The sequence below is a fragment of the Scyliorhinus torazame genome, chromosome 7, assembly GCF_047496885.1.
Source record: "Scyliorhinus torazame isolate Kashiwa2021f chromosome 7, sScyTor2.1, whole genome shotgun sequence".
In the NCBI taxonomy this organism is placed as follows: domain Eukaryota; kingdom Metazoa; phylum Chordata; class Chondrichthyes; order Carcharhiniformes; family Scyliorhinidae; genus Scyliorhinus; species Scyliorhinus torazame.
In genome coordinates this window covers 304,755,208-304,781,845 of record NC_092713.1, presented here as the reverse complement: position 1 = coordinate 304,781,845, position 26,638 = coordinate 304,755,208, and the positions used below count along the sequence as shown (strand labels likewise).

Genomic DNA, 26,638 nt, shown 5'->3' with positions numbered 1-26,638 from the left:
ACAACTGTGAAAAGACCTCATCAAGGCCACTGAAGGGACTTCCGGTTGCGGTGATGCCTAGCTAGCCGCACGCTTCGGCGGCTCCAGCTCCGACGGACCTTCGGGCTCTTTTAAGAGCCTCAACGGGGAATTTTTTGACGACGCAACCCGGTGTGGGGCGTGTGAGAAGGGAGTCCCCCCCAAACGAAGGAGGAAAAAACCGGCGGCGGCGGCTGCAGCGCGAGGAATCGTCGACCAAAGGGTCAGAAAGAGAGAAGTACAAGATGGCGGCGGAGAAAGCGCAGGCGACATGGGGGCCTGAGCATGAAATTGTGAGACGGTGCGTGGAGCTGCTGAAGAGGGAGGTGCTGACCCCGTTGCTACAGGCAATTGAGGGGCTCAAGGAGACATTAAAGACCCAGGAGACAGAGCTCCGTGTGGTGGAGCAGAAGGTGACAGATATTGAGGACGAGATCCTGGGCCTGGCGGTTAAGACACAGACGCACGAGGCACTTCATAAAAAGTGTACTGAAAGGATCGAAGCCCTAGAAAATGGAGCGCGAAGGAAGAACCTTCGGATACTGGGTCTCCCTGAGGGTGTGGAAGGAGTGGACTGTGGAGCGTACGCAAGTACGATGCTGAGCTCACTGATGGGTGCTGAGGCCCCTACGGGCCCCTTGGAGGTGGAGTGGGCAAATCGGATTCCGGCGAGAAGACCAAAAGCGGGAGAACCACCCAGGGCGATAATCGTGCGATTTTACCGCCTTAAGGATAGAGAAGAGGTCCTGAGATGGGCTAAAAAGGTGCGGAGTAGCAGATGGGAGAATGCAGTGGTACGGGTATACCAGGATTGGAGTGCGGAGGTGGCGAGAAGGAGGGCGAGCTTCAACCGAGCCAAAGAGGTGTTGCATAAAAGGAAGGTGAAGTTCGGGATGCTGCAGCCGGCAAGACTATGGGTCACGTATCAGGAGAGACACCATTATTTCGAGACGGCGGAGGAAGCATGGACCTTCATCAAAGAAGAGAAATTGGATCGGAACTGAGGGACTGATGCTGCAGGAAATGTTATTGTTAATGTTACGGTGGAAGTTAATTGAGAAGTAAACAGGGAAGGGGGGAGACATTGGGGAAATGTGGGCGCCGGTGAGGGGGGAAAGACGGGACATAGTTGGAGAATGGGGAAGGGGAGGGGGAGGGGAAAGGGAGCTGCGCCATAAGAGGCGGGTCAGGTAAAGGGATGTTCCCGCACCAGAAAGAATAAGGCGGGAAGACAGGCGCAAGGCGGATCGGAGTTCCCCACATGGGGAGGTCGAGGAGTGAGCAGGAGTAGCCGGGGTCAGTTGAAGTCAGCTGACTTACGGAAGTAATATGGGGGGAGCAATCAAGCTAGAAAGAGATCTAGCGGGGAGGGGAGGAGGGAGGGAGAAGGGGGGGGGGGACAACTGGGTTGCTGCTGCGGAAATCCAAAAGGAAATGGCTAAAGAGTGGGTGGGCGGGGATGGTGTGCGACGCTGGGGGAGCGAGCGGGAGCGCGGAGGCGGGATATGGGACTGGCCTAGAGAAGGTAATGGCTAGTCGACACGGGAAGGGGGCAGGTAGCCCCCTAGTGAGGCTGATCACGTGGAACGTGAGAGGCCTGAACGGACCGATAAAAAGGGCCCGAGTGCTCGCGCATTTGAAAGGACTAAGGGCAGACGTGGTTATGCTCCAAGAGACGCACCTAAAGGTGGCGGACCAAGTTAGGCTAAGGAAAGGATGGGTGGGACAGGTGTTCCACTCAGGACTGGACGCAAAGAATAGAGGGGTGGCCATTTTGGTGGGGAAACAGGTTGCATTTGAAGCAAAGAACATCGTAGCAGATAGCGGAGGTAGATATGTAATGGTGAGTGGCAGGCTGGAGGGAATGGAGGTCGTGTTGGTTAACGTGTATGCCCCAAACTGGGACGATGCGGGATTTATGAGACGGATGCTGGGGCGTATACCGGACCTGGAGGTAGGAAACTTGATTTTAGGAGGGGACTTTAATGCGGTGCTGGACCCGGGGCTAGATAGATCCAGCTCAAGGACCGGAAGAAGGCCGGCAGCGGCCAAGGTACTTAAGGGGTTTATGGACCAAATGGGGGGAGTGGATCCATGGCGATTTCTTAGACCTAGGGCTAGGGAGTATTCCTTCTTCTCCCATGTCCATAAAGTGTACTCCCGGATAGATTTTTTTGTTTTGGGAAGGTCGTTGATCTCTAGGGTGGAAGAAGCTGAGTACTCAGCCATAGCGGTTTCGGATCATGCCCCACATTGGGTGGACCTGGAATTAGGAGAGGAAAGGGAGCAGAGAACACTCTGGCGATTAGATGTGGGACTGATGGCGGATGAGGGAGTGTGTGCAAGAGTGCGGGGGTGTATTGAGAGATACCTGGAGGTCAATGACGACGGCGAGGTCCCTGTGGGAGTGGTATGGGAAGCACTAAAAGCGGTGGTCAGAGGAGAGCTGATCTCCATTGGGGCCCACAAAAGGAAAACAGAGGCCAAGGAAAGGGAAAGATTACTGGGGGAGATTTTAAGGGTGGATAGGGAATTTGCAGAGACCCCGGAGGAGGAATTGTACAGGGAGAGGAGACGACTCCAGACGGAATTTGACCTTCTGACCACCAGAAAGGCGGAGGTACTGTGGAGGAAGGCACAGGGGAGGAGGTATGAATATGGGGAAAAGGCGAGTCGCCTGTTGGCTCATCAATTGCGAAAGAGGGCAGCAGCGAGGGAAATAGGAGGAATTAGAGACGAAAGGGGAGACACGGTGCGAAGGGCAGGAAAGATAAATGAGGTGTTCAAGACCTTCTATGAGGAACTGTATAGGTCTCAACCCCCAGAGGGAGAGGAGGGGATGCGGCAGTTCCTGGACCAATTGAGGTTCCCGAAAGTGGAGGAGCGGGGGGTGGTAGGCCTGGGGGCACCGATTGGGGTGGACGAGGTTATTAAGGGACTGGGAAGCATGCAAGCAGGGAAGGCCCCAGGACCAGACGGGTTCCCGGTGGAGTATTACAGAAAATATGTGGACTTGTTGGCCCCGTTGATGGTGAGGACGTTCAATGAGGCCAGGAAAGGGGGGACTCTACCCCCGACGATGTCGGAGGCGACGATATCGTTAATTTTGAAGAGGGATAAAGATCCGTTGCAGTGCGGGTCCTATAGACCCATTTCATTGTTGAACGTGGACGCCAAATTGTTGGCAAAGGTACTGGCATCGAGGATAGAGGACTGTGTCCCGGGGGTGGTGCACGAAGACCAGACAGGGTTCGTAAAAGGGAGACAACTGAATGTTAACGTGCGACGACTATTAGGGGTGATAATGATGCCCCCAGTGGAGGGGGAGGCAGAGATAGTGGCGGCAATGGACGCAGAGAAGGCATTTGATAGGGTGGAGTGGGAGTATTTATGGGAAGTGTTAAGGAGGTTTGGGTTTGGGAACGGGTTTATTAGCTGGGTTAGACTTCTTTATGGGGCTCCAACGGCAAGCGTAGTTACAGGTCGACATAGATCGGAGTATTTCCGACTATATAGGGGAACAAGACAGGGATGCCCGCTGTCTCCATTGTTGTTCGCGTTGGCAATTGAACCTCTGGCCATGGCGTTGAGAGACTCCAGGAAATGGAGAGGGGTGATTAGAGGGGGAGAAGAACACCGAGTCTCGTTATATGCGGATGACCTATTGTTATACGTGTCGGACCCAGCGGGGGGAATGATAGAGGTTATGCGAATTTTGAGGGGGTTCGGGGATTTCTCGGGGTATAGGCTAAACATGGGAAAGAGTGAATTATTTGTGATACATCCAGGGGACCAGAGTAGAGAGATAGAAGGCTTGCCTCTAAGGAAAGTGGAAAGAAACTTCCGATACCTGGGGATTCAGATCGCTAGGAGCTGGGGAACCTTGCACAGACTTAATCTGACACGGTTGGTAGAACAAATGGAGGAGGACTTCAAGAGGTGGGACATGCAGCCTCTATCGCTGGCGGGCAGGGTGCAAGCAATTAAGATGATGGTCCTCCCGAGGTTCTTATTTGTATTTCAATGTCTCCCTATACTAATCACTAAGACCTTTTTTAATAAAATAGACAGGAGCATCTCGAGCTTCGTGTGGGCAGGGAAAGTTCCGAGAGTAAGGAGGGGGTTCCTTCAGCGCAGTAGGGACAGAGGAGGATTGGCACTACCGAACTTGGGCGATTACTATTGGGCCGCCAATGTGGCAATGATACGTAAATGGATGATGGAGGGTGAGGGAGCGGCGTGGGAAAGACTGGAGAGAAAGTCCTGTAAAGGGACGAGTTTAGAGGCGCTGGTGACGGCGCCGCTACCGATCTCACCTAAAAGGTTTACCACGAACCCGGTGGTGGCGGCAACATTGAATATCTGGGGACAGTGGAGGCGACAGAGAGGGGTGCGGGGAGCCCTGGTGGGGTCCCCAATCAGGAACAACCATAGGTTCGCCCCAGGAAGAATGGATGGAGGATTTCAGAGCTGGTTCCAGTTGGGAATTAGGAGGGTGGGAGATTTATTTATAGATGGGACTTTTGCGAGCTTGGGAGCATTGGAGGAAAAGTATAAGTTGCCCCGGGGAAATTTCTTGAGATATATGCAGGTGAGGGCATTTACTAGACAACAGGTGAGGGAATTTCCATTGCTCCCGACACAGGGGATACAGGACAGGGTGCTTTCAGGGGTGTGGGTCGGAGAGGGCAAGGTGTCAGAGATTTACCGAGAGATGAGGGAAGAGGGGGAGGAGTCGGTGGGCGAACTAAAAGGAAAGTGGGAAGAAGAACTAGGGGAGGAGATAGAGGAGGGTATGTGGGCTGATGCCCTAAGCAGGGTAAATTCCTCTTCCTCATGCGCCAGGCTTAGCCTGATTCAATTTAAGGTGCTACATAGAGCACACATAACGGGAGCAAGATTGAGCAGGTTCTTTGGAGTGGAGGACAAATGTGGGAGGTGTGGCGGGAGCCCGGCAAACCACGCACATATGTTTTGGGCATGCCCGGCACTGGAAGGGTATTGGAAGGGAGTGACGGGAGTGATTTCGCGGGTGGTGAGGGCCCGGGTCAAACCAGGCTGGGGGTTAGCTCTATTTGGAGTTGCGGAAGAGCCGGGAGTGCAGGAGGCGAAAGAGGCCGACGTTGTGGCCTTTGCGTCCCTAGTAGCCCGGCGCAGGATCCTACTCATGTGGAAGGAGGCGAAACCCCCCGGACTGGAGGCCTGGGTAAATGATATGGCGGGGTTCATTAAACTGGAGCAGATAAAGTTTGCCCTGAGAGGATCGGCTCAAGGGTTCACCAGGCGGTGGCAGCCATTTCTCGACTACCTAGGGGAACATTAGAGGGAAGACAGATGACCAGCAGCAGCAACCCAGGGGGAGGGGGGGGGGGGGGGTTAGTTTAGGTCAAAGATAAAGGGGTTTTGTTACTTGTGTATTGTTTAAAATTTCTGTATTGTTATTGTTGCGTTTGCTTTGTAAGAGGGGAAAAATTGTTGTTTGGGAAAAAATTTTCAATAAAACATTTATAAAAAAAAAAAAAAAAAAAAAAAAAGAAGTAGAAAGAAGTTGAACCGTGATGTCACAGTCTGCAGGTAAGTGATTGGCTTGTGACTGATAGGTAGTTTTTCTTTTTTTCCCTTTTCCCTCAGGTGTTATCGTGCGTGAAACAGAGGTTGCTGAGTGAGTGCTTGCTGAGAAGGGGAGTGAATAACAGGTAAGCTCTTTCTTTCTTTTTTATCTAGAGGGTATGGCAGGGAAGGTAGTGCAATGTTCCTCCTGGAGAGTGTTTGAGGTGAGGTACGCCGTCAGTGTCCCTGCTGATTTCATCTGTGGAAAGTGCACCCATCTCCAGCTCCTCAGAAACCGTGTTAGGGAACTGGAGCTGGATGAATTTCGAATCATTCGGGAGGCAGAGGTGGTTATAGGTAGAAGCTTCAGGGATGTAGTTACTCCGAAGAATAAAGATAGATGGGTGACGGTGAGAGGGGCTGGGAGGAAGCAGTCAGTACAGGGATCCCCTGTGGTCGTTCCCTTTAGTAACAAGTATACCGCTTTGGATACTGTTGTGGGGGGGGGGGCTTACCAGGGGTAAGCCATGGGGTACAGGTCTCTGGCACAGAGTCTGCCCCTGTTGCTCAGAAGGGAAGGGGGGAGAGGAGTAGAGCATTAGTCATTGGAGACTCCATAGTTAGGGGGATAGATAGGAGATTCTGTGGGAACGAGAGAGACTCGTGGTTGGTGTGTTGCCTCCCAGGTGCCAGGGTGCGTGATGCCTCGGATCGTGTTTTCGGGATCTTTAGGGGGGAGGGGGAGCAGCCCCAAGTCATAGTCCACATAGGTACCAACGACACAGGTAGGAAAAGGGATAGGGATATAAGGCAGGAATTCAAGGAGCTAGGGTGGAAACTTAGATCTAGGACAAACAGATTTATTATCTCTCGGTTGTTACCCGTGCCAGCGAGACGAGGAATAGGGAGACAGAGGAGTTGAACAGGTGGCTACAGGGATGGTGCAGGAGGGAGGGTTTCAGATTTATGGATAATTGGGGCTCATTCTGGGGTCGGTGGGACCTCTACAAACGGGATGGTCTGCACCTGGACCAGTGGGGTACCAATATCCTGGGGGGGGGGGGGAAATTTGCCAATGCTCTTCGGGAGGGGTTAAACTAGTTCAGCAGGGGATTGGGAACCGGAATTGTAGCTCCAGTATACAGGAGGTTGAGAGTAGTGAGGTCATGAGTAAGGTTTCAAAGTTGCAGGAGTGTACCGGCAACAAACAACAAAGAACAAAGAAATGTACAGCACAGGAACAGGCCCTTCGGCCCTCCAAGCCCGTGCCGACCATGCTGCCCGACTAAACTACAATCTTCTACACTTCCTGGGTCCGTATCCTTCTATTCCCATCCTATTCATATATTTGTCAAGATGCCCCTTAAATGTCCCTATCGTCCCTGCTTCCACTACCTCCTCCGGTAGTGAGTTCCAGGCACCCAGGCAGGAAGGTGGTTTAAAGTGTGTCTTCTTCAATGCCAGGAGCATCCGGAGTAAGGTGGGTGAACTTGCGGCATGGGTTGGTACCTGGGACTTCGATGTTGTGGCCATTTCGGAGACATGGATAGAGCAGGGACAGGAATGGTTGTTGCAGGTGCCGGGGTTTAGATATTTCAGTAAGCTCAGGGAAGGTGGTAAAAGAGGCGGAGGGGTGGCATTGTTAGTCAAGGATAGTATTACGGTGGCAGAAAGGACGCTTGATGAGGACTCGTCTACTGAGGTAGTATGGGCTGAGGTTAGAAACAGGAAAGCAGAGGTCACTCTATCGGCCTCTGAAAAGTTCCAGAGATGTAGAGGAAAGGATTGCAAAGATGATTCTGGATAGGAGCGAAAGCAACAGGGTAGTTGTTATGGGGGACTTTTAACTTTCCAAATATTGACCGGAAACGCTACAGTTCAAGTACTTTAGATGGGTCAGTTTTTGTCTAGTGTGTGCGGGAGGGTTTCCTGTCACAGTATGTAGATAGGCCAACGAGAAGCGAGGCTATATTGGATTTGGTACTGGGTAATGAACCAGGACAGGTGTTAGATTTGGAGGTAGGTGAGCACTTTGGTGATAGTAACCATAATTCGATTACGTTTACTTTAGTGATGGAAAGGGATAGGTATATGCCGCAGGGCAAGAATTATATCTGGGGGAAAGGCAATTATGATGCGATGAGGCAAGATTTAGGATACATCGGATGGAGAGGAAAACTGCAGGGGATGGGCACAATGGAAATGTGGAGCTTGTTCAAGGAACAGCTACTGCGTGTCCTTGATAAGTATGTACCTGTCAGGCAGGGAGGATGTGGTCGAGCAAGGGAACCGTGGTTTACTAAAGCAGCCAAAACACTTGTCAAGAGGAAGGAGGCTTATGTAAAGATGAGACATGAAGGTTCAGTTAGGGCGCTCGAGAGTTACAAGTTAGCTAGGAAGGACCTAAAGAGAGCGCGAAGAAGAGCCAGGAGGGGACATGAGAAGTCTTTGGCAGGTAGGATCAAGGATAACCCTAAAGCTTTCTATAGATATGTAAGGAATAAAAGAATGACTAGGGTAAGAGTAGGGCCAGTCAAGGACAGTAGTGGGAAGTTGTGCGTGGAGTCCGAGGAGATAGGAGAGGTGCTAAATGAATATTTTTCGTCAGTATTCACGCAGGAAAAAGACAATGTTGTCGAGGAGAATACTGCGATTCAGGCTACTAGACTAGAGGGGCTTGAGGTTCATAAGGAGGAGGTGTTAGCAATTCTGGAAAGTGTGAAAATAGATAAGTCCCCTGGGCTGGATGGGATTTATCCTAGGATTCTCTGGGAAGCTAGGGAGGAGATTGCTGAGCCTTTGGCTTTGATCTTTAAGTCATCTTTGTCTACAGGAATAGTGCCAGAAGACTGGAGGATAGCAAATGTTGTCCCCTTGTTCAAGAAGGGGAGTAGAGACAACCCCGGTAACTATAGACCAGTGAGCCTTACTTCTGTTGTGGGCAAAATCTTGGAAAGGTTTATAAGAGATAGGATGTATAATCATCTGGAAAGGAATAATTTAATTAGAGATAGTCAACACGGTTTTGTGAAGGGTAGGTCTTGCCTCACAAACCTGATTGAGTTCTTTGAGAAGGTGACCAAACAGCTGGCTGAGGGTAAAGCAGTTGATGTGGTGTATATGGATTTCAATAAAGCGTTTGATAAGGTTCCCCATGGTAGGTTACTGCCGAAAATACGGAGGCATGGGATTCAGGGTGACTTAGCAGTTTGGATCAGAAATTGGCTAGCTGGAAGGAGACAAAGGGTGGTGGTTGATGGGAAATGTTCAGACTGGAGTCCAGTTACTAGTGGTGTACCACAAGGATCTGTTTTGGGGCCACTGCTGTTTGTCATTTTTATAAATGACCTGGAGGATGGCGTAGAAGGATGGGTGAGTAAAGTTGCCGATGACACTAAAGTCGGTGGAGTTGTGGACAGTGCGGAAGGATGTAACACGTTACAGAGGGACATAGGTAAGCTGCAGAGCTGGGCTGAGAGGTGGTAAATGGAGTTTAATGCAGAAAAATGTGAGGTGATTCATTTTGGAAGGAATAACAGGAAGACAGAGTACTGGGCTAAGGGTAAGATTCTTGGCAGTGTGGATGAGCAGAGAGATCTCGGTGTCCATGTACATAGATCCGTGAAAGTTGCCACCCAGGTTGAGAGGGTTGTTAAGAAGGCGTACGGTGTGTTAGCTTTTATTGGTAGAGGGATTGAGTTTCGGAGCCATGAGGTCATGTTGCAGCTGTACAAAACTCTGGTGCGGCCGCATTTGGAGTATTGCGTGAAATTCTGGTCGCCGCATTATAGGAAGGATGTGGAAGCATTGGAAAGGGTGCGGAGGAGATTTACCAGAATGTTGCCTGGTATGGAGGGAAGATCTTATGAGGAAAGGCTGAGGGACTTGAGGCTGTTTTCGTTAGAGAGAAGAAGGTTAAGAGGTGACTTAATTGAGGCATACAAGATGATCAGAGGATTGGATAGGGTGGACAGTGAGAGCCTTTTTCCTCGGATGTCTAGCACGAGGGGACATAGCTTTAAATTGAGGGAAGATAGATATAGGACAGATGTCAGAGGTAGGTTCTTTACTCAGAGAGTAGTAAGGGTGTGGAATGCCCTGCCTGCAACAGTAGAGGACTCGCCAACACTAAGGGCATTCAAATGGTGATTGGATAGACATATGGACGATAAGGGAATAGTGTAGATGGGCTTTAGAGTGGTTTCACAGATCGGCGCATCATCGAGGGACGAAGGGCCTGTACTGCGCTGTAATGTTCTATGTTCAGAGGTTGACACTACCACAAGGGGGTAACCCATGTAAAAGGACAGGGCACACACGCTCTCTCTTTCCACATGCGACACTCAGAGAGAAGGACATGGGCAGATCAGAAGCATCACACCCACCGCATGGCTTAGAGCAGACTGGTTACTATAGCAAGATTAGCGGGAGAGTCGAACTCAAGTAGGAGAATTGTTAACTGTTCAATAAATGTGTTAAACCTATCTCCAAGCATACAATTAGGAAGCAGCTTATGCTACATGAAGAAGCATAACACAACAAGGGCTCAGGGTATTCGAGGCAAGGTACTAACATGGATTGATGATTGGCTGTCAGGCAGAAGGGAAAGAGTTGGGATAAAAGGTTCTTTTTCGGAATGGCAACCGGTGACGAGTGGTGTCCCGCAGGGTTCAGTGTTGGGACCACAGCTGTTCTCTTTATATATTAACGATCTAGATGACGGGACTGGGGGCATTCTGGCTAAGTTTGCCGATGATACGAAGATAGGTGGAGGGGCAGGTAGTATGGAGGAGGTGGGGAGGCTTCAGAAAGATTTAGACAGTTTAGGAGAGTGGTCCAAGAAATGGCTGATGAAATTGAACGTGGGCAAGTGCGAGGTTTTGCACTTTGGAAAAAAGAATAGAGGCATGGACTATTTTCTAAACGGTGACAAAATTCATAATGCTGAAGTGCAAAGGGACTTGGGAGTCCTAGTCCAGGATTCTCTAAAGGTAAACTTGCAGGTTGAGTCCGTAATTAAGAAAGCAAATGCAATGTTGTCATTTATCTCAAGAGGCTTGGAATATAAAAGCAGGGATGTACTTCTGAAGCTTTATAAAGCATTAGTTAGGCACCATTTAGAATACTGTGAGCAATTTTGGGCCCCACACCTCAGGAAGGACATACTGGCACTGGAGCGGGTCCAGCGGAGATTCACACGGATGATCCCAGGAATGGTAGGCCTAACATACGATGAACGTCTGAGGATCCTGGGATTATATTCATTGGAGTTTAGGAGGTTGAGGGGAGATCTAATAGAAACTTACAAGATAATGAATGGCTTAGATAGGGTGGATGTAGGGAAGTTGTTTCCATTAGCAGGGGAGACTAGGACCCGGGGGCACAGCCTTAGAATAAAAGGGAGTCACTTTAGAACAGAGATGAGGAGAAATTTCTTCAGCCAGAGAGTGGTGGGTCTGTGGAATTCATTGCCACAGAGGGCGGTGGAGGCCGGGACGTTGAGTGTCTTTAAGACAGAAGTTGATAAATTCTTGATTTCTCGAGGAATTAAGGGCTATGGAGAGAGAGCGGGTAAATGGAGTTGAAATCAGCCATGATTGAATGGTGGAGTGGACTCGATGGGCCGAATGGCCTTACTTCCACTCCTATGTCTTATGGTCTTACAACAGTAACGATCAGATGATAAGCTTTAGTGATATTGTTGGAGGGACAACTATTTGTTGTTAAATTTTAGAATACACAATTAATTTATTCCAATTAAGGGGCAATTTAGCATGGCCAATTAACCTATTCTGCACATCTTTGGGTTGTGGGGGCGAAACCCACGCAGACACGGGGAGAATGTGCAAACTCCACATGGACAGTGACCCAGAGCCAGGATCGAAGCTGGGACTTCGGAGCCATGAGACAGCAGTGTTAACCACTGTACCACCGTACTGCCCCGGAGAGACAACTATTAGGCCCAGGCAGTCAGGGCAAACATGTCTGCTCTTCTTAGAATTAGTGTCACTGGATGCTTTTATGATCACCTGAAAAGGGCAGTTGGGGCCTTGTTTAAAAGCTCATCCAAAAACTAACATAATCCTGACAGTTCAGCATTCCTTCTCTATTGCATTGAAGTGTCAGCCTGAATGAGATGCTCAAATCTCTGAAGCGGGAATCTCTTGACCTCCCGACTCAGAGGTAACAACGCTATGCATGAACCACAACTGCTAGTGGCAGAGCGATTAAAACTGGTGATGCACAAGAGGCCAGAATTGAAGTAGTACAGAGATCTTGGAGGGTGTTGGGCTGGTGGTGGTTACAGAGCTGGGAGGGCAAAGGCCACAGAGGGATTTAAAACAAGAATGAGAATTTTAAAACGGAGGCGCTGCTCAACTATACTGTACGGTGGTTTATTTTCTTCACTAAAGGGGGGAAGAAAAAGAAATTGCAAAACCACAACTATTGACCTCTTTCTCAGACACTGATTCATCTCAAGTTTGTTCAAACATTTTCTATTTCTAAATTAATTCTCATGATGTGGGTGTTGCTGGCACTTATTGCCCATCCAAGTTGCCTTTGGGAAGATTGTGGTGGGCCGCTGCTTCAGTCCATGTGGTGAAGGTGCTCCCACAATGACGTTAAGTTAGGGAGTTTCAGGGTTTTGACTCAGCCAAATTGAACCAAAATACGTCCAAGATAGGATGACGTGCGTGACTTGGTGTTCCAAAGCACTTGAAGACCTGGTACTTCTAGCTAGTGGAGGTTGCAGGTTTTGGAGATGGCAAGTTGCTGCAGTAAATCCTGTACGTGGCACACTCTGCTGCCATAGTGCGCCAGTAGTTCAGGAGGTGAATGTTTAGGCTAGGCATGTTTAGAATGTGGAATGCTGATAAAGCAGACTGCAGTGTTAGGTTTCTGGAGTATTGTTGCAGCTGCGCCCATCCAGTACAGCATGACACTGCTTTCAGTTTTTCACAAGGCCATTGAAGCAGGTTATTGAATCCACCTTCATCCACCTAAGAAAACCACTTTTATCCTCCTCAAACACAGCAAATGAACAGTGAACAATTTTGGGCTTGTCTTGACGCCCTTAAACTGAGTGCACGAGTATGAGTCGAATACTCCGTGTCCTGTCATCAGTCTCCTGTTTAAATGTTTGTACTTCACAAAGTAACAAGTGTCGTAAATGGACAAGAGACTTTGACTTCAGAGGCACAGAGCCAGAGGTATTGGTGGAGTGAGAATCTTCAACTTCAGAGGCAGAAATTGTAAAGATATGGAGGAGTAAGAATCATCTGATCAGATTATGGTTTCAGAGTATCAGCAGCTATGTCTGCAGCACAGATGGTTAGATCATTAAACCGTGTTTTTCAGCATTTCAGACAGAGGTCTGTAATAAACATTGGCAATGTCTACACCCTGACCTAGATTTCATTTTTTTTTTTAAAAAGCATTCGCAACAGAAGGTAATGATTAATGCTTCCAATTAAGGTGCAGTTCACGAGCACATCCCAAACTGAATGCATTGTAAAACCACAAACTCCTGCTTTTTTTTAGTGTCTCGTCTGCTCATCTATAGGAACTTACTGTCTGCTAAACAGATAAACAGCAATTTAACACTTTCCAATGGGCAGGTTTATGTATGGCGGTGCTGCAGCAATATAGATTGACACCAAGTAAAAAATACTGTAGATGCTGACCATCTTAAATATAAACAGAAAATAATGGGAATATTCAACAAGTCAGGCAGTATCTGTAGGGACTGAAACATTCTCCCATCTGGCAGTAGCGGGGATTGTGGGGCATTTCTCACTGTGGAGGCTGATGGGAAACCACGCCATATCCTCCGCCCTGACCTCATAAATTACACAACTGGGGGTTTTGCATCGTATTCCATGGTAGACAAACCTGATGGTTTGTAGTCTACCGTCATGTTGGTGCACCATACCGAAAAGGCGTCCAACATCACTGACCCACTACTGAAGAAGGCGCACCTCCTGAAAAGAGAAGATGGGACTCGAGAAAGGCCTGAAGGTTAACATCCTCAATGATGATGGATCTTGAACCGCTTGGAGATGCTGCCCTCACCCACTGCTGTTCCGGGGCCCAGGGTTGCTGGTGGCCTCCATTCTGAACTCTGGAGGCAGCCCCAGGCATTGCTCAGGCAAGTCCCAATCACTGCACGCCACGGTGTTTTGGACTGGCATGTTTCCCTGCTGGCATCGCAGAGAATTGGGCATGGGTAGAAGATTCCAGCCAGTCCTTCATCTACATCCCAAACTGGCCTCCAGCAAGTTTCCCGATCTGCTATGGTGGGCATCAGCAGAAAATATGTTGGCGTGAAACTGATTTTATGCACTTCCACCAAATTCTCCCCCCGCCCGCCATTGAACCCACCAGCGGCGCCATCAATTACTAGGGGGCATAGGTTTAAGGTGAGAGGGGCAAAGTTTAGAGTAGATGTACGAGGCAAGTTTTTTACGCAGAGGGTAGTGGGTGCCTGGAACTCACTACCGGAGGAGGTAGTGGAGGCAGGGACGATAGGGACATTTAAGGGGCATCTTGACAAATATATGAATAGGATGGGAATAGAAGGATACGGACCCAGGAAGTGTAGAAGATTGTAGTTTAGTCGGGCAGTATGGTCGGCACGGGCTTGGAGGGCCGAAGGGCCTGTTCCTGTGCTGTACATTTCTTTGTTCTTTGTTTGTTCTTTGAGAGAATTCCTCCCAGAGGTTTTTTTTTTTTTTTTCCTTTTTTAAATAAAAATTAGAGCCCAATTCACTTTTTTCCAATTAAGGGGCAATTTAGCATGGCCAATCCACATACCCTGCACATAGAACATAGGACATACAGTGCAGAAGGAGGCCATTCGGCCCATCTTTGGTGAATTCCAGAACCGATTCATCGGTTAACAATTTTGGAACTAATGTAACATTGTTGTTTACCTTAATCGGATTTTTAGGATGGTCACTCCCTCAGTACTGCAATGAGGTGTCACAGTGGATTACGTGCTCAAGTCTCCACAGTAGGACTTGAATCCATGACATTCTGACTCAGAGGAGAATGCTATCCACTGATCAAAAGCTGACATCATTAGAGGTTAGACTATACTTCAGCAATGGTAGAGGATGTGGAATGAGGTATATTCCAGTGTTGGTAGGGCAGCACGGCTGCCTCACTGCGCTGAGGACTCAGGTTCGATCCTGGCCCCAGGTCACTGTCTATATGGAGTTTACACATTCTCCCCATATTTGCTCACCCCCACAACCCAAAAACCTGTGCAGGGTAGGTGGGTTGGCCACACTAAATTGCCCCTTAAATTACAAATAAAAGAATTGGGTACTCTAAATCCATATTAAACAAAGAATTCTGATGTTGGTTGACCAGCATGAAAATCTAAATAAGGAGTACAACAAAACATTACGTTTAACTCCAAAACTATTAACAGATGAATCAGTCCTGGAATTCACCAGTGTGTGGGTGTACAATGAAATCCCAACATTCAAGGTTTCCCACAGACTAAACAGGACTCTCATCCCACAACCCAGTAACACCACACACAACTAAACAAGCAATTTTCACCCCCCCATCTTTTGCATTCAAAAACCTGATGAGTTTTCAGAATTTGTTGACAAATTTCCCCACCTTGATAACTAACCAATGAGTAAAGAATGATATAGGCCAGAAGGGGACCATTCAGTCTCACTGTGGGCTCTTTGAAAGAGATGTCCAATTAGTCCCAAGCCCCTGCTCCTTCCCTATAGCCCTGCATCTTTTTCAAATACATGTCCCATTCCCCTTTCAAAATTTACTATTTCCACCTTTTTGGGCATTGCATTCCAGATCACAACTCTTGGGACCTTATAGTGCAATTGAGAGAATTGGACATTACAGATGACAGTAAATGGTTACCAAACCCACTTAATTACTGTAGATAATTATCATTTCTCACCACACCCTTCTAACCATTCTCTCTGCCTTCCCAGAAGTGAATTTGGTTGGCATTGAACAATTAACCCTTCCAATTCCACAGTCTTTCATTGAAGTGCCAATCTAACTGTGGTGAATCCCATGCCAATAGAATTAATTCCAAGCTTTATGGGGGTGAAACATGTCACAAGTATATTATTGTGTTGTTGGGTTTGGAGTAGCTTCAATAACTCCCGATGACTGCCAGCTGCAAACACCTCAACTTCATTGCAACATATTTTCAGTTATGTGAACACTCCCCCACACTAGCTTCTTTCCATGCTTTCTCTTAGACACTCAAATCATATGTGGTATATGTCGCTTCCTTCCATGACAACACACAGACTGTTGCAGTTAACTCTTAGCCCAACATATTCCATTTATACTACAACAGACAGTAGGACAAACTGACGACAGCAACGTAGCCCACCTGTTTTGCTTTCCTACTGAAGTTAATGGACATTAGGTGTAAAACAGGACGCAGAATCAGTATCGCCCATTTTCTTTGCAATTAACCAAAATCAATTTCATGCTCCCCATTGTCTCCATTCATGCTTTGCATGTTTTGATGGATACGTGCAAGTTCTAATTTTTAAATTGCTTCTATGTAAGCAAGAAAAACAATGAAAGAATAAAAACAATTTCACCTCAGTGATTTTTTTTATCCACCGATATGTAACATTGAACAACTTCCATTTATAGTGTCTTTACCTTAGTAGAATATTAAGGGAAAGGGGTACAGTGCAACAAAATTATTTTGAATCAAAAAAAATCCACCACTTCAAAAATGTCTAGAGACAGGTAAGAAATGAAAATTACTTACAAACTTTTGAGATTTTCTGCAACACTATTTACATATGGTAAATCTGTCTGTAAAAGAAGAAAATGCAAGAACAAAGTGATTGAGTATTCATGAGATTAAAGCAGAGCTGGCAATTTCAGCTTGTTTTGATATCACACAAGGAGTAACTATCACAGCAAATGTCTTCAAGTCAAGGGATATTCTTCTCTCATTGCAGCCTCAGCTCATCTTTATTCTCGAGTCGAGGAAATGCATTCAAGTTTGACTTCCTTTGGGAGACAGATACTGATCATTTCCCACGGAGCTGCCTCTGAGACAGATAGCCCTGGGTTCAAGTCTCACTCCAGCACTTGTTGGCTACAAACCAACCAAGCCACTGGCGCAGGCAAGTCAGCGTATATTGATACTGGACGCATTCATGCTGTATAACCACCTGCCAAATCCATAAAAGTGATGGTTTGTTGGAAGGAGCGATGAAGCAGCATTGTGGCGACCCACACGTAGCACAGGAAATGCCTAAACAGATCTGAAAGGTTTTCCCGACCAGGAGACTCCAAAACTAGAGGTCACAGTCTCATGGTTAAGGGATCAGTCATTTAGGACAGAGTGTGGGTGGAATTTCCCTACTCACAATCTTTGGAATTTAGTATATTTTCATTTAAAGTATATTTATGGTGGATAGGTATTTAAACGTTAATGGAAAAAGGGTGCTGAGGTTGAAGGTCATGATCTTATTGAATGGCAAAGCAGGCTCGATGCATCTTATTTGGTGAGGATCGAGGTTCCATAATTCAATCTTAAATTTACAGCTATTTAGTCTGTAAGCCAATGAATGATTCATTTACACCAGAATTCAAACAAATGTGATAACTCTCAACAGTAATGCAAGGTATTTCTGGGATCAAAATTTCCTTACTTTTTGTTTGATGTACTGTGCAAACAAGAGCTCTTTTTATTCTGCATGAACATTCAACAATGGCTTACAGCCACTAAATTGCAAATACTTGGAAAAGAACAGAAAGCAGCATCCAGATTTTGGCACTTTTTAAAAACCTAGGCCAGAATTTTCGCATTTTTTTTTACCATAGTACCAGGCTCGGATTGAAAACTGGTGTGCAGCTTCACAGCCAGGTTTTCAGTCCAGATCTTGAGCCTCTGTGAAAAGAAAAGGGCAGTGAGCGTGGTTTACGCCATCATTGACGGCGCCGGGGGTGCCGGTTCCACAGAGATCAGGGCATCCTTTAAAAGGTGCACTCTCATCAGTACAGAAAACTAATCAGAGCACATACCAACCACCCCCCCCCCCCTCCCCCCTCCTCCCAAACCACCAGCACATGCATCAGAGGCTCCCTCACCCCACAAGCAACATCATTGGGGCTCTCCACCCCCTACAGCATCAGCATCAGTGCTCTCCACCCCCCCCGCCCCTCCACAGCATCAGTGCTCTCCATCCCCCCCGCCACAGCAACAGCATCGGAGCTCTCCACCCCCCCCCCCAATAGCATCAGCACGTGGCGCTCCACCCCCCCCCACCATAGCATCAGCATCGGAGCTCTCCACCCACCCCCCCAGCCACAGCATCAGAGGCTCTCCCCCCCCTCCCCCCCACAGCATCAGTGCTCTCCACCCCACCCCCCCTTCCCCCAATAGCATCAGAGCTCTCCACTCCCCCCCCCCCCCCACAGCAACAGCATCGGAGCTCTCCACCCCCCCCCCCCACCCCCACAGCATCAGCACTCTCCATCCACCCCGCCACAGCAGCATCTGGGCTCTCCACCCCCCCCCCCCCCCCCCCATAGCATCAGCACTCTCCACCCCCCTCCCCCCACAGCATCAGCATTGGGGCTCTCCACCCCCACCTCCCCCCACCCCACAACAAAAGCACCAGAGCTCTCCACCCTCCCCTCATAGCATCAGCATTGGGGCTCTCCACCCCCCCAACAGCATCAGGGCTCTCTATCGCCCCCACCACCTTCTTTTAGTTATCCCGTGAGCTTCGCCCCTAATGGGGCTCCTCAGAGGGTCTGCCCCTGGCATTGCCCTCGGCACAGGGTGGCACTGCCAAGTACCTGTGCCAAGGGTTAATGCCAAGGATAGTGCCAGGACATGTTCCCCCTACCCACCCTGCCCCTGGCGGCTATACATAATTTTAATCTCCCAGTGGGATCCCCTTGACTGATCCACGTTTTAATGTAGCTGTTGTAAACCTCGCCGGCGTGACTCACATCGGGAGGTTTGAATATTCAGCGGGAGGCCCTGGGTCCCTGTCCATGTGGAGTTTGCACATTCTCCCCGTGTCTGTGTTGGCCTCACCCCCACAACCCAAAGATGCGCAGGTTTGGCGAATTGGCCACGCTAAATTGCCCTTAATTGGAAAAAAAATTTAAAAAAAGATTCAGTGCGGGGGGGGGGGGGGGGGGGGGGGGGGCATGTGGCAGGGCTCGCTAGCTATATTAAAATGTATGTGTTGTGGGCCAGGGCTTAAAAACCCCAAATGTATTATGGAAGTCACCTGACCTATAACTTCCTTCACTGGAGGTATGATTCAGCAGGCTTCCTGGACACTTTAATCAAAATAAGTTTTATTCTAAGAACTTAGTTAACATTTATATCAACACACAGCAAGAATCTTTATCAATTACAAACATAAAAATATCCCACAGGCACAGTAATCTATGTATAACGCTTAATGAATTCACCCTTAACTGTTCCAATTCAAAAATAAAATCCCAGACGCCAAAAAACCCTTTTCAAGGGCGTGTCCCAGCACTCTGCAATCACACTTGAATAAGACTGGCTTTTCCTGAGATTCTGACCCGGTCTCACCAGCAGGTTTAAACCCTTCCGGAAAGCAAACTATATCTTTTAAATTATTAAAGCAGGTAGCAATAATCAATGTTTTTTTTTACTGGAACAGATATTTAAAATGAAAATAGAAAGACAGTAACAAAACACTTCTTTCTCCTGGAGTCCACAGCAATCCAAATCAAAAACAAAAGTAAAACTCACAGAATCACAGTCCAGCTCCACCCACACAATGACATCACTGAAGCCATGTGATCAGACAAAAACCTTTCTTAAAGGGACACTCACATGACAATGTAAAATAATTAAAATAGATTTTTGTTGTTTGTGGGCATGAATCTCGTTACGTCACCAGCAAGGGGCAGGGAAAATCAGGACATGAGATCTCGCTGGCGAAAACCTTATTTCACGATTCTTCTGGGAGTTTGCAAAATCGCCCCCCCAAATTGACAGCAAGCTGGAAGCCGTATTCGGTCCCAATCAGAATGACACAGTCGCTTTAGGCACACAAGGCAGAAATGGGGATTTAATTGCACCTCAGCTGAGAGCACATGAGAAAAAAAGCAAGTGAGTATCTGAAAATAGATTTCTAAAGGGTCTGTCTGGGTAGTAGAATAAGGAGTTAAGTTCAATTGGAACTAAAACCACCTACAACTCAACATCCAAGCCTTTCAACTGTGCTGGTATTCAGCTATATTATTGCAAATTGCAAAACATCAACAGCAATGGATTTCAAATACCTTTGGGGGGAGGGGCTAAATTGGGTGCAGAAAGTTCTTACAAAATCAGCAGATGGTGTGTCAGTCTACTAATGCCTCCAGAAGGCACTGCTATTTTCCAAGTGATGGTGGGCAGAATGGAGCTGGCAATCTACTCACCCTAAATTAGCAGTCTGTTAAGATCATTGAAAAATGGGCTGGAGACTGGGAAAAGCAAATAATCTGGTGCATGTAACTGTTTAACTGTCAGGGGTAATGCGGGAAGCCATTACGGACGTGGATGCTGAATAAAAGTAATGGAAGAATGGGGTGATTGAAATATTGTGGGTTAAGTACCTTTTGATTGACCGTTTGGCCACTTGTTTTTGCCATAATACTACTGGTCCCCTGATCTCCTGCCTTCTCCATTCTGCAAGTCTATCATGGCTACAGTTTTCCTTTGAATATTGCAATCTGGGGCTGGTTCTCACTTCCATGCAGTATCCAGAACCATTCAATGGTTGCCAAGTTCACCTGCGGTCGAATGGTGGCCCTACTTTTCAAAATAGTATCACGCCTGCAATGCAGATGTGGCTCAGTTCCGAATCTAGATTGAAAATCAAGCCCCCAATGAACAATCACATATTTCTTCCTGCTCCCCCTCCCGAACCCTACCAATCAAAAATGCCAACAACTTGCATTTATATAGGCAATTCAACATTGAAAATCAATTCAATGCCTTTTGCAGGAGGGTTATCAAATAAAATTTGTTACAGAGCCACAGAGAGATTAGGACGGGTAATCAAAAGCTTGATTAAAGAGGCAGGACTTTTCAGTGGCATCTCCATGTTAGGGAGGTTCAAAGAAGGTATTCAAGAGCTTGGGGCCCAAGCAGCTGAAAGCACGATGGTGAGATGGTAGAAATCGGGGATGCAAAAAAGATCAGAATTGGAAATCAGAGACCGAGGAATGGCTAGAGAAATTTAGATATGTAGGAAAAGGGATAAGCAAAGGCGTGGAGGGATTTGTACACAAGACAAAAACATTAAGAGAAGGGTCTTGGCTTCCATTTCACTTCACTGGCAGAAATGAGGTGAGCAGTTTATCTTCAGCCTGGAGCTGCTCTGCTGACTTAAACATGTTTACTTTCTGTTAGCCAGGCTCCCGGTCTGGAGTCCTGGCACAGCAAGGGGGCACCAATGTGCAAAGTCCTTTCCACACCATTGTTTGTAGCAGTGGCTGATGCCCTAGCGCTGACGCCTTTCTCTTTGTTTGACTTATTGACTGCACTTGGACCCTAACCGACAGCACAAATGATTCTGACAAAGCGTCATCAACCTGAAGCATGAACTATCTCACTGGAAACGGGTTTTCCTTATTTAATCAATCAAAACTCATCATGATTTTGAACACCTGCATTAAATCTCCACGTTAATCTCTTCTCGAGGAGAACAACCCCATTTTCTAAGGACTTGTCAGATAATTGAAGGCCCCACTGGAGCTAGTCAAGTAAATCTCCTTTGCCCTCTTCCTAAGACCTTAGAAACATAGGAACAGGGATAGGCCACTTAGCCTACTCAAGCCTGTTCCACCATTGAGTGGGTTCATGTCGGACGTATGATGTAATACCATGACCCCGCTCTGCTCCATATCCCTTGATGCCTTTGGGAGGTGGTAGCACAGTGGTATTGTCATTGAACTAGTAATGCAGAAGCTCTGAAATTAAAAGTCCAATGATGACCACTGTTGATTGTCGTAAAAAATGATCTCGTTCATTAATGTCCTTGAGGAAAGGAAAACTTTACCTGGTCTGGCCGACATGTGACTCCAGACCCATAGAAATGTGGTTTACTCTTAACTTTCCTCTGAAATGGACTAGCAAATCAGTCAGTTCAAGGGCAATTAGAGATGGGCAACAAATAATGGCCCAGCCAGTGACACCCACATCCCATGAATTAATAGAAAAAAAATTGCAGAGTTAAAATTTACCGAAATATTATCTGTATTTGCAGAACATCAGTTTCAAACAAATTGAAAGACTAACTCTAATTGTTACGATTGTGTCCCAACCAGCAAAAACAATGGTTCAGATCTTCCGGTCTCTGGACCTTTGGAGATCAGACGTCCGATCCAGGATGCATGTCAGGGAATGGCCCGGGAAGTTTCAACTCCCAAAGGGAGATTCCCCTGCTCCCCAGGGCCCTTCACAAAATTCTCTGACTGAATTAGAGCTTGGACAATTCTATTGGACTTATCTGAATAGTTACCCATGAAATGCCAGAAAAATCTTCATCTAAACTCTGGATAACTGTAGAACTGACCCCACCCAACACCCCCACAAACTCCCCCTCAACCCACCTGACTACCCTGCTGACCCCCAGCCCCGCCATCTACCCTGACCTAACCAACTACCTCTTCACTTGACCTGGCTAGCCCGCCCCACCCATCTCCAACCCTAGCCAGTCTCTTCATCCACCCTACCCCTCTTTCCCTCATATGCACTCACTCACTCATTCTCTAATGAAGCAATTCTGAGCAACAGAATAAATCTGTATTTGGAGAGGCAGGGATTAATCAAGAACAGGCAGCATGGTTTTGTTACGGGGAGGTCTGATCAACTGGATTGAATTTATTGAAGAGATGACCAGGTGTGTACATGGGGGCAATGCATTTGACATAGTCTACTTTGCACTGAAGCAAGGCTTTTGATAAAGTCCCACATGTGAGACTGATAGCAAAGGTCAGAGCCAATGGGACCAAGGAAATCTGACAAATTGGATCCAGAATTGGCTGAGTGGCAGGAAGCCGAGGATGATGGTCAAAGGGTGTTTTTCTGACTGGAAAGCTGTGTCCAGTGGGGACCCGCAGGGATCAGTATTGGGGCTCTTGCTGTTTGTGGTTCTCTAAATGACTTAGATTTGAAAGTAGGAGGGTTGAATAGTAAGTTCATGGATGATACAAAAATGGTGGAGTGGTAACTAGTGAGGAGGTTAAATTTAAGATTACAGGTGGATATAGACTGTCTGGTCGGATGGGCTGATCAGTAGCAAATGGAATTCAATCTGGTAAGCACTTGGACAGGACAAGCAAGACAAGAGAATACATAATTAATGCCAGGACCCTGGGAAGCACGGAGTATCAGAGGGTCCATGGTGTGAATGCATAGGGGCTACCTTAAGGTAGCAGGCCAATGGACTGCACGGCGGCACAGTGGTTAGCACTGCTGCCTCAGGGCGCTGAAGTCCCAGGTTCGATCCCTCCTCTGGGTCACCGTCCGTGTGGAGTTTGCATATTCTCCCAGTGTCTGCGTGGGTTTCGCCACCACAACCCAAAGATGTGCAGGGTAGGTGGATTGGCCACGCTAAATTGCCCCTTAATTGGAAAATACTCTCAGTTATTTTAAAAAAGGTTGCAGGACAGGGGACTTCTGGTGGCATAATGTAGGGGGAAGACACACGAGGTGGTTCCACGAGAGTACTGCACTTGTTGCCCTTTTCTCTCAGTTTCAGGGGGTATTTTCTTTTGCAAACGCACATAATTAATGGGATAAGGAATAAGGGTCCTATGTGAGTGAAATGCCCGTGAAAGTCAGGGGAAAGAAAGTGAACAGCAGAAGTTCATCAGCAGATAAAATGGTGGAGACGCCTCTGGGGTTCCGACCACTCTACTAATGGCCAAGGTGCTATCGAGCACCTTGGCGAAAGAATTTGATAAAACCTACGGCTTGTGTCGGGGTTCTCTGGAAATCTATGGAAGAGGCCTTGGCCCCCTTCCGAGAGGTTCTGGAGCAGACCAATGAAACCGTGAAATTCCATAGAGCCACAATAAAAGATATGGAAGTGGCCCTTTCGAGACACAGTGATCAGATTGCCTCAGTGGAAGCGGAGATGTCATTGTGACCAGAACAAATAAATCGTTGAAGGCAAAGATGAATGATCCAGAGAATTAGTCCAGGAGGCAAAACATTCGAATTGTGGGGCTGCCAGCGAGGATCGAAGGTCCAATACCTACGGAATACTGTGCAGAGATGTTCGGTAAGATATGGGGGAAGACGGATTCACGTCCCCTCGCAGGTTGCACTGAGCCCGCTGTACACTCCAGCAGAGATCTCATCCTGAAGATCCACTACGTGCGGTAATAGTGAAGTTCCATAGCTTCAAAGACAAAGAGTGGGTTTTTAAATGAACAAAGGAGCATCAAGACTTCACATGGGAGGGCCACGACATCAGGTTTTACAGGCGTGGCAGCGGAGCTGGTGAAGAGGACTGGGTTCAATAAAGTCAAGGCCGTCCTGTAGAAAAGTGGAGTTTTGTTCAGTGTGGGTGTACCTGGCTTGGCTTAGAGTGATTTCTATGGAAAGGACTATTCATTTGATGCGACAGAGAGGCAGACTCCACTTCTGGGAGGTGAGTAGTTAGTTTAAAAGCTCTTACCTTTACAGGAGCAGCCCTTTGGATTTCGGCGGCAGCGGTGCGCAGGGGCCTTCTGGGAGGTGAGTAGTGTGTTTAAAAACCTTACCTTTACAGGAGCAGCCCTTTGGATTTCGGCGGCAGCGGTGCGCAGGGGCCTTCTGGGAGGTGAGTAGTGTGTTTAAAAACCTTACCTTTACAGGAGCAGCCCTTTGGATTTCGGCGGCAGCGGTGCGCAGGGGCCTTCTGGGAGGTGAGTAGTTAGTTTAAAAGCTCTTACCTTTACAGGAGCAGCCCTTTGGATTTCGGCGGCAGCGGTGCGCAGGGGCCTTCTTGGAGGTGAGTAGTGAGTTTAAAAACCTTACCTTTACAGGAGCAGCCCTTTGGATTTCGGCGGCAGCGGTGCGCAGGGGCCTTCTTGGAGGTGAGTAGTGAGTTTAAAAACCTTACCTTTACAGGAGCAGCCCTTTGGATTTCGGCGGCAGCGGTGCGCAGGGGCCTTCTGGGAGGTGAGTAGTGTGTTTAAAAACCTTACCTTTACAGGAGCAGCCCTTTGGATTTCGGCAGCAGCGGTGCGCAGGGGCCTTCTGGGAGGTGAGTAGTTAGTTTAAAAGCTCTTACCTTTACAGGAGCAGCCCTTTGGATTTCGGCGGCAGCGGTGCGCAGGGGCCTTCTTGGAGGTGAGTAGTGAGTTTAAAAACCTTACCTTTACAGGAGCAGCCCTTTGGATTTCGGCGGCAGCGGTGCGCAGGGGCCTTCTGGGAGGTGAGTAGTGTGTTTAAAAACCTTACCTTTACAGGAGCAGCCCTTTGGATTTCGGCGGCAGCGGTGCGCAGGGGCCTTCTGGGAGGTGAGTAGTTAGTTTAAAAGCTCTTACCTTTACAGGAGCAGCCCTTTGGATTTCGGCGGCAGCGGTGCGCAGGGGCCTTCTTGGAGGTGAGTAGTGAGTTTAAAAACCTTACCTTTACAGGAGCAGCCCTTTGGATTTCGGCGGCAGCGGTGCGCAGGGGCCTTCTTGGAGGTGAGTAGTGAGTTTAAAAACCTTACCTTTACAGGAGCAGCCCTTTGGATTTCGGCGGCAGCGGTGCGCAGGGGCCTTCTGGGAGGTGAGTAGTGTGTTTAAAAACCTTACCTTTACAGGAGCAGCCCTTTGGATTTCGGCGGCAGCGGTGCGCAGGGGCCTTCTGGGAGGTGAGTAGTTAGTTTAAAAGCTCTTACCTTTACAGGAGCAGCCCTTTGGATTTCGGCGGCAGCGGTGCGCAGGGGCCTTCTGAGAGGTGAGTAGTTAGTTTAAAAGCTCTTACCTTTACAGGAGCAGCCCTTTCCCTTTGGATTTCGGCGGCAGCGGTGCGCAGGGGCCTTCTTGGAGGTGAGTAGTGAGTTTAAAAACCTTACCTTTACAGGAGCAGCCCTTTGGATTTCGGCGGCAGCGGTGCGCAGGGGCCTTCTGGGAGGTGAGTAGTGTGTTTAAAAACCTTACCTTTACAGGAGCAGCCCTTTGGATTTCGGCGGCAGCGGTGCGCAGGGGCCTTCTGGGAGGTGAGTAGTTAGTTTAAAAGCTCTTACCTTTACAGGAGCAGCCCTTTGGATTTCGGCGGCAGCGGTGCGCAGGGGCCTTCTTGGAGGTGAGTAGTGAGTTTAAAAACCTTACCTTTACAGGAGCAGCCCTTTGGATTTCGGCGGCAGCGGTGCGCAGGGGCCTTCTGGGAGGTGAGTAGTGTGTTTAAAAACCTTACCTTTACAGGAGCAGCCCTTTGGATTTCGGCGGCAGCGGTGCGCAGGGGCCTTCTGGGAGGTGAGTAGTTAGTTTAAAAGCTCTTACCTTTACAGGAGCAGCCCTTTGGATTTCGGCGGCAGCGGTGCGCAGGGGCCTTCTTGGAGGTAAGTAGTGAGTTTAAAAACCTTACCTTTACAGGAGCAGCCCTTTGGATTTCGGCGGCAGCGGTGCGCAGGGGCCTTCTGGGAGGTGAGTAGTGTGTTTAAAAACCTTACCTTTACAGGAGCAGCCCTTTGGATTTCGGCGGCAGCGGTGCGCAGGGGCCTTCTGGGAGGTGAGTAGTTAGTTTAAAAGCTCTTACCTTTACAGGAGCAGCCCTTTGGATTTCGGCGGCAGCGGTGGAGCAGGCTCGAGGGGCCAGATGGCTTACTCCTGCTCCTAGTTCTTATGTTCTTATGTTACACAGCACTGCGAAGGAGCTCTCAGAGGGATGCTGTGCACTGCATTTCTGGACAGGTCGAGCTCAGGAGTCTCAGCAAGAAACGTGGAGCAGTGTTGAAGCATGGAAAAGTTTGAGCAGAGCAGGAATCTGATGAAAGTTGCCATTTCACAGAAGACCTGGGCTAATGTCTCTCTCTATTTTCAATCTCACTTCCCTGTATATCTCGAGTCTTTGATTAAA

At 48.1% G+C, this 26,638-nt stretch overlaps 1 protein-coding gene across 1 annotated transcript in view; it reads right to left on the bottom strand.

Moving 5' to 3' along the window:
• mgat4b (alpha-1,3-mannosyl-glycoprotein 4-beta-N-acetylglucosaminyltransferase B) overlaps nt 1-26,638 on the bottom strand; it is a 452,622-nt gene that overhangs the window by 132,444 nt on the left and 293,540 nt on the right. Inside the window, exon 5 of the mRNA XM_072512689.1 lies at nt 16,349-16,395. Within this exon, the coding sequence (XP_072368790.1) occupies nt 16,349-16,395 (47 nt within the window). The remainder of the gene's footprint in view (nt 1-16,348; nt 16,396-26,638) is intronic.